At 40.8% G+C, this 16,785-nt stretch overlaps 1 protein-coding gene across 4 annotated transcripts in view; it reads right to left on the bottom strand.

Annotated features, from left to right (window-relative positions):
- Window positions 1–2,600: 2,600 nt before the first annotated feature.
- The window catches only part of LOC125699270 (WT1 interacting protein), a 77,014-nt gene continuing 62,829 nt past the window's right edge, over window positions 2,601–16,785 (bottom strand). For 3 of the 4 annotated variants that reach the window (XM_048958650.1, XM_048958649.1, XM_048958651.1), the window contains 5 exons: window positions 13,945–14,007; window positions 11,420–11,550; window positions 10,328–10,379; window positions 8,443–8,511; window positions 2,601–6,731 (listed from right to left, as the gene is read on the bottom strand). In XM_048958650.1, coding sequence (XP_048814607.1) covers window positions 6,579–6,731; window positions 8,443–8,511; window positions 10,328–10,379; window positions 11,420–11,550; window positions 13,945–14,007 — 468 coding nt within the window. In that variant the 3' untranslated portion in view covers window positions 2,601–6,578. The remainder of the gene's footprint in view (window positions 6,732–8,442; window positions 8,512–10,327; window positions 10,380–11,419; window positions 11,551–13,944; window positions 14,008–16,785) is intronic. The other variant, XM_048958652.1, reaches the window with a different exon arrangement.

Raw genomic sequence — 16,785 nt, 5'->3', positions numbered from 1 at the left:
CTAATGATGATGTGTCCTGCTCAACACCCAGCAGCTCTCGCTGACTTTTTCCAGATCCTTGCTTAATATTATTTCCTCCTTCAAAGTTTCTTACCTATATGTGATTCCAGGCAGGAGTTGGTAGCACCAAGCGGGATCACAGTCTGGCAAGTTAAGCCAAATTCTGTACCTTTGAAAGCTGCAAGTTGGGTGGGCAATAAGTAGGAAGAAGTCTGCAGATTGCTCCTGTGTTCAGAGTGATGAGGTCCAAACTTTCAGGTGGGAGAAGGGCTGTAATTGCAGAATCCTGTCTTTTGCTTTTAAATGAATTTCACAAGCAGAGGTGTCTGTAGCCATGTTCCAAAGTTTAATGTAAATAAATCAGTGATTGAAATTTGAACGTTTTAGGAAAAAAACAACAAAAACTCACCACCTTCAGGAATACTGCTTTTGAAAGAAGCCATACTAGTCTAAAATATGTGCAAACTGAAGTGCTTCTTAGATCCAAAGCTGGTTTATATCACCCTCAGCAGAGCCCTGATTCACTGTCATTCTTCATTTGCTAACTTCTGCCATCCTTTTGCTCCTCTTACCTGGTGTGAAGTTAAAAGTATGGGCAGCAGTGATCCAGCCAGCTGGGGTTTTGAAAAGAAACCTGTAACGCCAAATGTGAATGCTGAGCAGCTGACTCTGTTAATACCTGTCAGACTGGGCTGATCAGAAAATGGAGTAGAGGTAGGAACAAGCCTGCAAATCCAGCTTCCTCAATTACACACCCAAGGGAATATTTAAGGTATTACACGCATATAAGATTAGTCTTTCTTTTGGGCCTTCTGGGAGGAGTGCAAGTGTCACATCAGATGACTTCCTGATGTCTTGTCTAACCTCACTTATTTCAAGTCCTCACTTATTCCTCAGCCTATGAATTAGGATGACTAAAAGTTGAGTAACAGTGACATGAGCTGAAGGCAGACATCAGTCTAGGTCACACAGTCCTTGTGTTTCCCATCAGTAGCCAGTGTCCTTGGATCAGTCCTGGGAGACCTGGCAAATCCTTGTTTACCTCTACAGCTGCAAATTAAAGGTTGCAGACCTGGGAATGGTTGATAAGGTGAAAAGCAGGGCTAGCAAAGCACTCTTGAATATTCTGCATGTAGCAGATTAGCAGCCATGCATCACGTAGCAGTTTCCAGTGGTACACTGCCCTATGGCTTAGATGCCAGGGAACTGCAGAGTTCTGTGGTGCTCCCCTCTGGGAACCAGGTCCTGACTCATGCTCTCTCTGCAGTGAATATATATTCATTTTCCAGCATGCGTTTCCTGCAAGGAGGCCCACAAGGGGCAGTAACTATTTTTTAAGTGTTCTGTTCTTTTCAACCAGGCTAGTTAGGGGTTGGCATAAATACTTGCTGCATTATGAGTATGTCCCAGATTTTATTGACTACATTTGTGTCACTTGTGGTGATGTGCTGTTAAAATGCTTTACGAGTTAGACGGTCTTTATATTTTTTATGTCTTCAAAGAGGGTGTGAATTGCTCACTTTGAATGGTTTTTTAAGAATTGTGAGAACGTAGCATGTATTTTCTAAGTCCTTATAGACCTGCAGTACATCTGTTTCAAAGCACAGAAGTGTAGACTGTGTCTCTAAAACAATTGTTTGTAACTCTTTCGGTTCTGACTATGTGGGAGAAAAAATTACCAAAATAGCTGTTGTATGAAACCCACCAATAAGTTTCATTTCTGAATTTGAAGTCATTTGTACTTGGCAAAGCCAACGTGGCTGAGCTGCAGCAGGCCTCCCTGGTGGACAGAGTGGCATCACACTTGTGAACACTCGATGCAAGTCACTGGGGGAAAGAGCATCCCTAGGGATGGGACCGTGACAAGGTAAATTTAAAGGAAACTCAGGGAATGTAAGTATACAGAAACTAGGGAAAAAACCTTATTCTTCAACTCTTCCCCAGGCATCCACTCTTGGCCCCAGTTGACAAGGAGATACCAGTGCTGACAGATCTTTTGCCTGACAGATGTAGCTGCTCTTGCAGGACTGCTGTGAGTGGTAAACGTGCCCATCAGTGCAGTGAAGCTGGAGGCAGACCTTCAGAAAGGTAAAATGAGTACATATATGCAAAAAAAAAAAGAGCATCTTTCTGATCCTATCAGAGCTTTGGCGTGGATTCTTTGTTGCTATGACTTGGCAAAAAATTGAGAAACTTCCCCAAACCAGGGTCTCAGCACTTAAGACCTACGCAAGTTCATTGCCCAGGATTGTGCTGCTCTTCTGCAATGCTCTGAGATCTCATGAAAGTCTTGAAAAGGAAGTGTTCCTTCATACTGACTGGCCTGCATGTGAGCTTTCCAGACTGGTTAAAGCTTAATTAAAAATTGCCAGAGTGGCTAAATTCTTTTCTAAGTGCAGCTGCAAAATATTAGCTGTGGGCATGTTTTAGACCTTAATTAGTAACACTTGCACTGGAGGACCAAAATCCTTCATGCATGCAGCTGCTATAAATTAACATCAGTTAGGTATTTCTTTAGGCAGCACAAAGGTCTCTTGAAAATGGTGTTAGAGCCCACCTAGATTAAGAAACATACATCACTTATGCAATGAACTGCAAAATCACAGATAACTAGAAAATGTCTTTATTGAAAAAAAGCAGATTATAGCATCTAAGGTTAAATGAAACGTCTGACTTTAATATTAAATAACTTAGGGTGATAGCAAGTAGCTTCTTCTTTAGATAAATAAATCTACATTTCCCAATTATTTTTCTTCAACAATCAAGGGAATCAAACACTGAAACACAAAACCACAAGTAATTCTAAAAACTAAAAGACAGAAGCACATTCAAAAGTTTTACAAGGATATATACAAAAATAGTTAAACTAATGTATATTTTCAGCATGTAAACTAGTTACATGATATACAAACAGGGAATTTATATATTTCCTACAAAATAAAAATCAATGTTGGTCCAAGTTCTTGGAAGAAAACTATATTCTTTTAAAGAAAATGAAAATATTTCTCAAATGAAAACTTAATTTAAGTCAAATTATACACTCTAGTTACGGCATTAGTTACAGGATGAATGACAAACTTTTAAACTTTCCTTGAAACGCAAGAAAGCAGCTTTTGTCTCCTTTAGAGCTTTGGTTTACTTAACTACTCTGGAATTTCTGGTCTTAAAGAGCTCCTCTACCATGTTTTCCTTTTGAAGCTCCACCTTACAAAATATACATACACACACACACGTGCACACAAGGGAAAAGAAACAGAGAGAAACCCAAACAAACTCCTTCTGAAAGCTCAATTATCTGAGTGCATTCTTTTGTTTTGTTTTTCAGGTTTTATTTTGGTCCTTTCTTTGGAACGCTTCCTCCAGCGCATGAGGGACTGTGAACCACCGAGAACAGCTCTGTGCTGCAGGGACTTGGTGAGACTACCTCAGCGCAGAGGTAAGGAGCGTTCCTGATAGTTGGTGTTGTTTTAACTTTATGGACATATTCTGACAGTACAGAACATAAAAGGCCGCTGATGAACAGCCACGTCATAAAACGAGCTCCAGGAAGTTTACATCTGTGTTGAACTGATTTAAGAATGTACTCCTTAGGAATATAACTAAATGAAGTTTTCTCACTTACACAGTTCCCCAGACAGCAGGTAAAATGTGCAGAAGCTGTTGCTAGCACTGCAGCACGCATCGCTATTTCAGATTAGCTTTTATTTTTTTTTTTTCCTCTGTTCTTTGACTAAAAGCTGGCAAATCTCACCCAACTGCCAGTTTTTATATTAAATGCTGGAAAAGCAAACTTTATTATCCAAAACCAAAATGCACCTGTCTGTAGGAAATACTGGAACAACTGCTGCTTTCTGGTTTTAAACAGATTTCCTATTCTATACTGAAACGGTAACTTTCAACATAGCACTGTGAGGATACTTAACACATTGGAACTGAGCAGAACTACAAGCAGGACAAATTGACATGTGAAATTAAATATTATTCTGTTCTAAAGTATGATCATTTAAAAAAAAACAAACATGTACATGTTAGATCATGCTGACCCTTGAAAAGTAATGCTGAGCTGGAAACTTAACCTTGCTGTTGACTGGAGGTGGAAGTGCTGAGGAAGGTGCTGGTGGAAGCCCAGCTAAATGCCAGAGTCACCTCCACCTCTGGCCACAGTGGTTTTTAAGGTTTTTGCATCAGTGTACAGCATGTACTGCTATGGGATGACTCGCTCACAGGAACAGACTCAAACATTCTCTGTGTATTTGAATGATTGTTTTCTTAATTTGAATTCTTTAGTATGTAATTGTAAAGACAAGCAATTAGAAATACCTCAAAGATAGATGTGGGCCAAAGCAGCTTCCTTAAATGGAAAAGTATTACGTTGCAGCTCAGGCTAAAAGTTTATCCTGAAGCTCTATCTTCATTTCCTAGTGTTTGTAGTAACCTTAATGGAATTCACCTAGTTATGTAACCCAACTGAAGACAATTGTTTCTTTTTCCAGAATTTGCTGTTTGGGCAAGAGGCACCTGTACTTCTGCTTCCCTCTTGAGGCTGGTTTGGTGACTATGGGCACAGAGGTAAAGGCATGTGTGCATGCAGCCAATGTCTACCCTTCTGCAAAGGAGGATTCCTAGCTCACACTGCTGAAACAGGACACTAGTTATACAGTCATTCCTACAAAACACGGCTCTCACACTAACTTGTATATTAATTAGAAAATCACTTTTTAAAGGAGTATCTGACTTGCCAAAGAGCATTCAGTAGAACAGGTTCATCTGGGCCAGAGGAAGTTTGGTACAAGTTCAGAAAACATAGCTTTTGTTCCTTACTAACAGAAAAAAAAAATAGTGCACAAGAATCTTTCCTGCCTCCCTGCTCTTCCCCACCTCCCCAAGGAAATTCCAGACTGTCAAAAAATTCTGTTAAGGGAGTTAATTATTCCACTTTGGAATTAGGGTCCATTGGATGCCCTTTGTACTTTTTTCAAGAGCATCACAAATGGCTTTCAAAAAATCAGTGGAGCATAAGAAACTAAACTGCAGTGGTGTTACCAAATAAGTCGTTTCATCAGTCTGCATGCTGAATTTAACGTGATCACTTCTGAACGGGCCAGTCAGATTCTTGACATGCTGAGAACTCGCACTGAAGTGTCCCAATTTACACATGCCGACAATCTGGTCTGGTATTTCCACTTCCTCTGGAGCAGAAGAGTTTTATTTTATTGTAATTTTGGATACAAAGACAGCAATGATGGATTTATTTAAAATATAAATTCAGGAAGGCTGGATAAATTCTCATGAGAATGCAAGGAATTTTTTAAACATACAGATGTGTGATTTGCATGTAAATCATCAACACATGGTAGAAAAACCATAAAAAAGATTCATCGAACTTCCTATATGGAAGACATACATTTCCCCAGAGCTCTGAGGTTACTGTAACAGCTTATGCAAAACATGAAAGTGTACATTCTATGTACATCTAATACTTGTTATAAAACGTCAGTGTTTCAATTGTCTGACTCTAAGTTATTATTTCTGCTAAACTGTGTTGTGTTTTTCCATTGAAGATAACCATCATAATCTGTTGAAAAGTACATCTAGAAAAGAACACAAAGCTGAAAAGATAATACAAAAACCGCAGCCCCTCCATTTTAATAATGTCTCAACATACAATCTTAAAGCAGTTGGTAACAAATGAACAAATAGTAGCCTGCATAAAACAGGTAGTGTAAGGTTTACCTTTGCATAGAAAGGGGCTGCTAACTCTATTAAACAAACAAAAAAATTTAAAGATGAATTGCTTACTAAGTGCCAAATCATCAATGTCATGCGAATGCATTTTGAAGCTACGGCTACACTTGTACGTAACAAGCAATTACAGAGCTCAGTACCTTCCTTCAATTTTACAACCCTGCATGCACTGTTCTTTTGGATATATTCTTCTGTAACGTGTTTTTTAAGAGACCCTTGACATTCTTCTTTAACAAAGTTAGTCCTTAGATCACTGTGGAACACGTAGGTTGAAAAGTTGTCCTGATATGTCTTCACAGAATGCCATTATCTAACCCATGCTGAAAGCTGTCATTGCTGAAGACACTCGTTTGCTTCCTATTCACTAATTCTGGGAACATACGGTTTTTAAAATGTGAGACTTGTATTCTCTAAGACCAGATTTCAAGGAAACTAGTGAAAATGCTGGCATTTATCTTACCATGCCTGCTGCAACGTGATAAAGGTGCTAAATTTTGGAAATTTATTCTGTACTCCTTACTTGGCCAAAACCTCCACTGAAGAAACGTGAGCAAGGAGTGCAGAACAGCCCTTTGTACCACTGTTTTTAAAAATGCTGCCACTTACAGTTATGACTTGATGGCGCATTATTTGTTCAAGTAGACGGTGCCTCAGTGAAAACGTCTAAATAAAAGAACGCATATATACAAGATTAGAAAGAACCCCTTACCTCTGATTTAAAAAATAAATAGATGGTTTAGAAGGTTATTACTGGAATATCTTTAAAGGAACAGGAAAGTCACTTTTAAATTTGTCTTCTCTTTTAAACGGCTTACTGGCAATGGAAATGTCTTTCAGAGTTCCGTGACGTGCATTGGATAGCTTGGCGGGGGATGCGATGGCAACTTAATATTGAGGCGCCTGATATGACAGCTGTGACAGAGCAAGTGGCCCTCTAATGGGTAACAACGATGGCCTTCCTCATCATTGAGCTGCAAGCCACAATCCTAGAAGAAAAATATACATCCCAGTTTTATGAGAGACTCAGGTAGGTCATCTTATATCAACACTGATTAACCCTGCAAGCTCCCTCTCGCGCCACAGAAGACAGCAACATCAAGAGTTTATGGTAGACGGGTCCTGTCTATCCTGCATTAAACAAAATGACATCACTAAAATCTACTAGGACTAGCTATAGTAATTCTAGCCCAATTCTAGCCCAATTCTTTTTCCTCTCTCCATCTTTCCAATGTCGATGCAAATCAAACAAAAACTCTCTAAAACTGTATTCCTTTTTCTGTAATAAGAAAGGCCATTTCTTCAGTGGATTTCAGTTTCAGATTGAGAATCTATTGAGGTTTTGCTGCAGCTGTTAAGCTGTCACACCAGGAAAAGATGACACAGGAAAGTAGAAAAGTTTCCAAGCTTGACTACTGACTTTGCATGATGAACAAATGGTGGATGACAACTTAAATGACATTTCATACAAACTGGACATTTGCAAAGTGTCTGTGTGCATACCTCAGAATACTGGTACTGACTGAACTAGCATAGCTGGAGACAGCAGTGACCCAATGTGTACAGTTTGAGAGCCTAATTTGAAGCTATTAGGCAGTAACCTACCCCTGCCAACACATGGCTAACCTCTGATTACTGTACATAAATGTTCTCTGCCGTTCTCAGCAGATGTGGAAGCAGCTTAATTTGCCTCAAACTGAAAAGAGAATGGGGAAATGAATAATGAAACAGAACAGAAAACAAACCCCCATTGGGACATTCTAATATAATGTCAATAGGCTGAGAAAGAAGGGGAGGGAGCTGTCATCTTAAGTGAAGCCTGCACAAAGCAATAGTTGAGGGAAGAAGGGAGGGAAATACAGCTCTCCACATGCTGAAATGTCCTATGCCAATTTATCTTGAGTATCAGCTACCTCTGTTGGAAGGAGCTGGCTAGGTGCATAGGATCAGATGTAGGTCCTGAAACATACATTTCAGGATGCCCCAAATTTTGCTATCCTTCTCCCTCAATTGGAAACCTCTCCATAAAACCATTTTTGAGCTGGTTTGCACGAAAGGTTGATCTCAAATTAAAGAGTTTGTCTCCTTCCTTGTATTCCTGGGCTGCACAGATAACACTCAACTGAGCTCTCCTCCCTGTGAAGCAAAAGCATCAGTCCCAGATCTTGATCTGCTCCAATAAATGTTTAAATGTTCTGCACAAAAATACTGTCATCGATACTGTCCTCTCTTATGTAGTAAACAAGTGTTCATCCAGCATGGAAATACACAAATCCCCTGGAAGAGCTTTCCAGCACAGGATGAAGGTCTTTCCCTGCATAAGCAAATTCAAACCTCCTCATATCACAGCCACACAAACTGTATCCAAAAAGATCAGGAAAAAGAGACCCAGAGCTTCCTCTATGTTCTCTCCCCATCTACAAGTACAGAGAAAATTCCACCACAATGAAACTCAGCCTTTTAAATTAATATACTGGAAAAAAAAAAAAAAAGAACCTTATTTGGTACTACTGGAAATAGCAGCTAGCACTCATTCCTCCAACTCCTTTCAGAAGCCACAGTGCAAAGCCCTACCTGCCCAGGCATGCAGGAGTCAGCAAACGCACCCTGGGTTGCAAGTCATGCATCTACTGAGAGGAGAATGTTTGGTATAAGCAATCCTTGTCCAGTGCCTCAGCCCAGCTCCTCTGTGACACTCACCTCACAGTGATAACATTCCACATGGTAATCTTTGTCCATTGACACTACTCTGATGGTTTCTTCAGATCCCTGTTGGAGAAGCACAGAAAAGGTAAGAGTGGGCTTTTAAGTGGTGTTTTCTCAATCTTCTTTCAGTATGTTGCCCAACATACAGCTTTGGAAAGGTGCTTCTGTGTAAGATATCCCTTCTCCTTTTGTAGAACAGAACTCTGTAACTGCTGAGGGTCTTTCCCTCCATGCACTGCACTGCAGTACCAGTTTTCCTGTTAAGCAGTCCTGTGGATGTCTGAAATAGGCTGTAAAGGTAATTTGGGAGGCATAGCTAAAATTTCATGTTCAAAAGAGAGTTTTTCTCTTGAAATAAAATCATTTTCCAAGGGCATCCAGAAGTTGAACAAACTATAAGCCAAACACTATGAGATAATGACTAGGTCACTATTCCTAGCAGACTCATTCCCCTCAAACTAGCTGGTGCACAGCTACTCTGCATGTGCACATGGCAGTGTATGTGCCCTACGGTCCTTTACATAGCTGTCTAGCATGTAATTATGCACACAGGCCAAAGCCCCAGTGCGATGATGGATGCAGTGGAGCTGAGTAATACCTGGCAGAGCCCCAGGCTCTGCCAAGCTGCCCATACCCTTCCTGTAACCTCACAGGTTACAGGAACCTTTCCCTGAGCCACTTCCATGCCTCTGAAGACGGAGCTCATTAAATTTGCTGACCCACACTGTTTCCAGTTCCAGGCGTGGTTAGAGCATCAGATATGACGTAGACTATGTCTGAGAGAAGCCACGGGCAGGTTAGCACCTGCACTGCTGGATTTGAACTAACCTATGAAACCTCCGTGGGAAAGAACATGGAGTCTATCCTGCTAACCATCAGATGAGTCAGCAGTAGGACTGCTTTTTTACCTTCTTTTAATAATTATTAATTTTTTAATCATTTTGTAAGGCAAGAAACTAGAAAAGCTCTATGGAAACTTCACTCCTTATACCACCATCAGCAGGGCACGAGATTCTGGCCCAGCTTTCATAAGGTTTTTAATTTAGCACAAACATAGGATAATGTGGCATGGTAAAGGTGGGCACACTGAGAGGCTCCAGCCACAGACTTTACTAGGGCACAGCAGCTTACAGGAGGCACGCTCTGGCTACATGTGCCTGATGAGAGGAGAAACAAGGCGCGAAGGGCCTTCCTTGTGATCAGGCTGGCCAGTGACATGAGCAGTGGGAACTTGGAGGGTCCTGCAGCTGCTGGAGTTTAATGGAACATCATTGTGGGCAGGCAGAAAGGGATCATCTTTTCCAGAGTCTTACTGTGCTAACAATACCATCACAATGGTCTGAGGTTGCAAGCAGCAGTCATTCATCTGGCTTTCCTTTTAGGCAACTTTTCTACCTCCTTTTCCACCCTTTAACCACTTCATTATAGTGACCTTCCACGACAACAGGCTGTGTGGCTTCTGAGGGTCAGGGTAACCCCTCAGCTGTCTTTTCAAGCTTGGGCATCATAACAGATGCACATCAGAAAAGCAAACATAGCGGACAAGGAAAATTGCTACTTGAGCTAATGGGGAATTCTAAAAATAAACAGAGCTTTACTTCTTGGATTGTTCTTGGAGCCCCAGTTAGGGCTTTCAATTAAACGAGATTTATAACAGCACAATTAAGACCTGGAAAGCACCCTAATGATACAAAGTAATATGCTACATAAGCACTATGACTATTACAACCTCTGGGAATGTTTGGGAGTGACATTACTGCTGAACTGTGTTTAATTTAATATCTGACATACGTTGTGGAAGAAGGAGGAAAAGTTCTTGGAAAGTGTTCTTATGCCAACAGCTGTTTGTTGTAACGAGTCTGTGCACATTAACATGTACCTGTGCTGGTAGAATCGGCTGGTTACAGGAAGCGCATTTTGGTGCAAAAACCCTAGGGAGCAAGAAGACATTTTCAAGTTACATTTGAAGTTTCTTCAAAAAGTAGAACCAGGAGAACTATTCTTACCATGCCTTCTTTTAGTAAAATGTAAACCTGGGTTTGAAGAGATCTCTATGTTGTTTTGGGGTTTTTTTTTTTTTGCTTGTTTGTTTTTACAATATTCAGGGAAAAGGAGACTTAGAAAGATGTATCTCCCCCAGCTTTATTGCTTAGCTCTTCTTGACCTCTAAGTATTATCAATCCACCCCTCTTCCTATACATGCCCTTTCTCTCACCTTTCTTTATTCAAATTGTGCAAAGTAGCTCCTGACCTGGCCGGTCATCAGCTCGCATGCTAAATGGGAGAAGGACTGATCTCAGCTAGGATCTGTGCAAACCAAATACATCAGCTGGTTTTACCTGCAGCTGCATTATATGGTAGTCACTGGGCCAACATCACTCCATCCCCACAATACAGTCAGACCAATACAAATGAATTTAAAGTGATTTTCTCTTGATCCACGAGCTGAGCTACTAGTTGGCTGGAGCAAAGAAAGCATTTACATTTCCTTTGTGCAAGAGTAGAAAAGAGTCCAAAAGCAATCACTTAAACAGTAAAACTTCATCCGGTGAAGGTCAGATCATTCTAACACTGGCTGCTAATTCTATGTCTACTGTCCCATCTAACTTGATGTAACTTACATTCCCAAGTATCACGCACCACTAGCATCTGGACACTAGCAGAACCTACCACCACTTGCAGAATTAGCCACGTCTAATTAGTAATGAAGTCCTGAAAGAAGTAGAGAAGCAGCCAGCAGAGAAATACATCCTCTAATACAACCTCATTTTCAACCTCACTTAGCCCTTGAATTCCCCACAAGACCCACCAAGTGAGTTTTAGGATAACTTTACAATGCAGTGTGTGAGAAGAGCACTAAGGGACAGCTAAACAAATAGGAATAACTCTTCATCTACTGCAAGACTCACAGCTGTACCAGTAACTTAACCAGTATAAATCTTCTAAGCATGCAATAGATTTGTTTACTTACGTATGGTAGTCTTTGACACAGTAAATATTGTTCTCCACATCTACAGTGAAGGGGACTCCATCCAAACACTCATTACATACCACGCAGCGGAAGCAGCCAGGGTGGTATGACTTTCCAAGGGCCTGTAAGATCTTAAAGAGGCAAAGAGCAAAGTAAATGGGTGCACAATTACATGAAATCCTTCCTCATACACTGCTGTGTCTACTTTTAAAAATGACAGAAGCACATGCTTTGGGATGAATTTACCAATCTGGAGTTCTGTCAGCAAGGGGCCTTTTAAAATAACGAAGTTCCTGATTTCTGTGGGTTTCTATCAGGCTCCCAATAATGACAGAGATCTGTGAAAATCAGATTAAGTCCATCAGTATTAGCTCTGCATGGCTAATACTGCCCAACAGAAACTAAGAACAGCTTCACAGACTACTTGGAAAATCTGTTGCAGTCAAATACAAGTGAGTAGGATACAGAGTTAATTCACAAAATGCATCAGACCGTGACAGAAGGAGTCTAAAGTAGCCATTGCTCACACCTACACAGTAAAATAATAAAACTCCTGTTCCACCACACTTACTGACCAGTTATTACTCAGTTATAGGGGCCCATCAGTTTTTGCTAAGATCTGTATCAATGAATAATCAAAACTGCCCATGCTTCTGTCATGCTGACCTTCCCTACTGCCTGTTCCTATGGAGATATTCGGGACCTGTCTGGACATCTGCCTGTGTGGCCTATTGTAGGGTACCTGCTTTAGCAGGGGCTTTGGACTCAGTGATCTCTTGAGGTCCCTTGTAATGCTGTGATTCCGTTATTTTAGCAGCTTCACAGAAAGCCTTTATTATGCAGTTTTCTCAATACTGTTATAAAATCCCTTCCACTTAGTGGAGGTGGCGTGGCACAGGGCCATCAAAGATAGCACACCGAGTTCATGGACTAGGTTCTGGGAAGGACTAGACAAGGTTCCATCTTCAAGCAACTCTCAAGAGATTATAGCACCAATTGTACACGTTTCAGGTGTAACCACTATCTTTGGGAGGTAATTTCAAAAAGTTTCTGCTAGCAGCAGCACTCAGCTACTAATAGACTGTACAGGGAGAATCTCCACTGACAAAGCTGATGTGGCCTTGCAGCTGTTTCTACAGGTAAAGTTCAACAGGAACTAAGACATGGAGCACAGCCTTCTGTTCAGTGACTGGTATCAGACACTTTGATTTGCAAGACTGCTCCTACCCAGATGCAACTTGTGTTTAGGCATGCATTGCTATCCAAACAGCTACATAACAAGCACAAGCCTGGTGTGGCTGTGCAGCCACCCTTTGCACAGAACAACTGCACTTTCAGCCCTTGAAAGCTTCAGGCTGCACCCAACCCTGTGGGGCTGCAGCACTGTTCCTCTGTTGCACACCAGTAATGTGACTGTGCAGACATGTTTGCTGCCTGTGCACTCCTAAGGAGGAACACAAAGCAATTAGCCAAATAAGACTGCTTAATTCCTGGAGCTCCCAAAGCAGGTTCCTTTTTTTTTGCAGTATACTTGCTGATGGGAGAATGGCAGACTTGCCAAGCTTCCGGCCACTGAGCTCCACCAACAAGATATTAGACTCTTGCCTGGCATCCTGCAATTAAAGGCCAGTTCAAAGCATGCAAGTTGTGATACCCCTCCCCCTCCCAGCATGACACAACTCTAGAAGTTTGCTCTTGGGCTAAAACGAACAATATCCTTGTCCAACCAGTGGTGCCAGGATATGTGCCAGAATTCTCATTAGTGAAGTCTGTGTTCCAGCTCCTACTGCACCTTTGTGTTTGCAGTGCAATCACTACTTCTATTATGTGCACTGATAAACGTTCATGTACACTTTAGAGCAAGAGAAAAACATTGGCATACATGTGATCTGCACTTCTTCAGTGTGCAAGCCATTTTACTTGGGAATTCTGCTTAGAAAGAACAGATGAAATTTATCCTGCTTTCACCTAGAGAAGGATGCCAGCAGTATCTGGCTCAAATCACAGCTCCTTGTTCTCTTATAAAAGTAACTGACCACTGTTTCCCTGCAAATCACAGTAGCAAATAACAGATTTTAACAGATGTAGAGCAAGTGGCAGAAGGTAAATAAAGCAAGAAGCAACTCAGGGAGCTGGCAACAAACCTCAAGACTATTGTTAGTGTTTCTCTCTTTTCTAGCCCAGACCTCGACCCCACTGAAAGAGCTCTTGTCTTACAGAGCACAACCCGTTTTCCTTTACCATGCTCATACAAAGCTGTGGCCTATATTCTCCCTTTGTTATTTCTTTTTTTAACTGGCATGTGGAAGAAAAATGGCATCCCATGATCTCAGGTAGAAGAGAAGCCCAACTTCAGACCAAGTAAGCAAGAATATACTTCAGGTTACAATACTGCCTCAATTTGAAACGCTGCCTTTACAATAGTGGAGACACAATGATATTCTGACTAGCGAATAAGCATGTTGTCTAACAGATCACTATCCAAAATACATCAGAAAAGATATAAAACAGTTTAGGTCTCTTACCATTTCCATTATGAGGTGTCCACAAACAAAGCACTTATCTGCTGTTTGCTGGAAACCCGAATACTGTTGAAATAACAGAAATAACAGGGTTATTAGTAGCCACACTTTTAGCTGCAGAAATAGATGAACATCATGCTGTTTTCTATCCTGTGCTGTATATGACAGCAAACTACACAATAGATCTGCTGCCATATGTTTTCCTTTATATTAGTGTGAGGGGATTACATGTTATTTCAGATCAAGAGGTTGGAGGCAAAATTATTACTGTTATGCAACAAAGTGATTATGAAGAAAAAGGTCTTGCAGACACTTTGGTGGGCCTGAAAAGTCACCAAATGATGCTGTGGCAGCTGACACAGCTCCACACTAAGGAATATAGCTTATGCAATCTTCAACTTTGAAACTTGTGCAAAAGAGACTGTAGTGCTGAGGAACACATACAGAGGTGGCTATTTCTGCAAGATATTGCTCTGAATTGTGCAGTGAAACTGATGTGCAAGTCTGGACGAAACAGCTGAGTTCACCTCTCCACTTTCAAGTAGCAGCCTTTGTATCAAAATGCTTGCTTTTTTCTTCTAACTGAGGTAGAAAAGGCCTGGCTGCTCGGGATGCTTCTTGGCTGCGCTGTATCTCAGTAACCATCTGGCTAGACTGTTTCCTAAGGTTGCGAACTGAAGGGTTACTGGAAACAGGTGGGTAGGTCCTGGCAGCACAGACAGCAGAGGATTAACAATAATTCAAACCCAGCTAATTCTAAAATCCTGCTGGAATGAATTTACCGGTACCATCTGGCTGTCGTTTGATAAGGAATGCAAAGGAGCATTTACCCAGCTATTGATTAAGAAAGAACGTTATTTCCCAGGAAGAGAATGGCTTAATGGTCACATTAATGTCATTTAGTGCTAACTAGACTGTCATAAATTACACTGTTTGTCAGAAAGAAAGGTTTTGCTGACACAAAATCACTCTTTACACGACTTACCCTATTATATTAAAACCCTGATTTGTTTTTAACAAGAGAATTGTTATTTGCCACATTCAGATCTACATTACTCTATTAAGACGACTTCATAACATGGTAATAAGTCTGATATCAGTGATAAAATATTTCACAGGCTTGGGAAACTGCCCCTTTGCCGCTACACTATTCTTTCTTCCTGATCGCAGCACTGATCTCAGACAAATCAGAAACCTGCTTTACTGACAGCTGGTAGATTAGGCTTTGCTTGTGCTTTACCTCTCTTTGGACTGGAAAATAGTAACAGGCAGGGAAACCAGCAGCACCGTTTTTCCATCTGATGGCAGTGCTGTTTAGAGGTAAATGATGGCAGTGCTGTTTAGAGGTAAACAATATGTCATCATCTCTACATTTTTTGTCTCTCACCTGTCAGTCAACTTCACCTCTGCAGTTTGTTCTCTTCTCTTTGAGAATTCAGACGTGGCTGTTGTGCTAAGTTTACAATTTTAGAAGCAGAGCTTAAAATATTAATTAAAATTGTCAACCTCTGCCTTTGAAACAGTTGATTACTAATCTTACTAATTACTAAGCTTCACAAGCCTCCTGCGTACAAGACAGAGTCTGTTACTTGCTCCGGACAGCAGACAAGGGAGAATGGCTTCATTATCATCTGTCAGCACACCAAGGAGCCTCCCTGATGACGGGTTCCCAGTGTGGCTGGTGGAAGCAGCACTGGTCCCTCAGAGCTTGCAAGCGATTCAACCCCATGAGAAGAGGGTTTGGTTGTACAGACTTGTACTCTTTGTCATTACTGACATTACTCCATAGCTAGAGGTGGGAAAAGAAATTTTGGGTATGCCACCCTTCCTCATAATCTGGAGACGTGAAAAGCAGATTGAGTCAAGACAGTGAAATAATTAATGGATCGACATGCAAGATCCTAGCTGAGAAAGCCCATCCTAGCTATGTTTCTTGTACACAAAGTAGTTTATACATACAGTTTCATTCTAAATGCAGACAGAATGAGGCTTAGTTTGTAAAGTTCTCAGATGTATTTTTTTTCTGAAGATAACAAGTACAGACCAGCCTCAAACTAAATAAATGCATTCAAAAGGATACACACAGTATGAACCCAGGACAAGTAAGTGTATTTTTGAACGTTCTCAAATATTTGTTATAGATGCTCATTAAGTATATACAAAAATATTCGAAGAATTTGTTATGAAATAATTGCTGTGAAATTCAAAGCTCAAAATGAAGCCTTATTCTTTACTGTCCCATCTGTGGATTAGAAGTAAGATGCTAATTACCAAAATGCAAAGAAAACAAGTAAATGCTAAGGAGCTGGTAAAATATTTTTCCCAATTCCTTGATTTGGTCCCAGATGCCTTCTCCCATATTTACCTTGTCCTTGAATTCTCACTCAGGATAACAAAATCTCAGTTTATGCGCAAGAATCAAGACCTTCATAATCCAACTCCCCAATGATATTTATACTAAAATAAGACTCTAGAAAACCTTGAGATATGATTAACGTATGCCAGAACGGAAGAGTGAAAATAAAGTAGAAGACTTAGCTGGCTGAATTTTCTTTTGTTCGCTGTCCACTATACTTTGATTATCTAACAGGCACAAAGAGAAGAACAAGTCCCCTTCTGTCTCAAATATTTAGGACTGATAGTGTCCTTCTATGAAAATCTTAGGGTTTATGAACGGTTCTGTCTAATATGCAAGAATTTAACAATGAATTTTGGGCATATAATGGACAATTATGCATGGAGGTTAATCCCACCAAGTACGGTAGGAAAACATTTCTCCTGTCTGCCCTGAACCCTCCAACCAACGTTGGTTGTGTAGCCTGGGCCTTTTAAAGTTCAATACTC

This window comes from Lagopus muta, chromosome 12 (genome assembly GCF_023343835.1).
Source record: "Lagopus muta isolate bLagMut1 chromosome 12, bLagMut1 primary, whole genome shotgun sequence".
Taxonomy (NCBI): domain Eukaryota; kingdom Metazoa; phylum Chordata; class Aves; order Galliformes; family Phasianidae; genus Lagopus; species Lagopus muta.
Note: the sequence above shows the minus strand (reverse complement) of the source record. Positions and strands in the feature narration are given on the sequence as shown.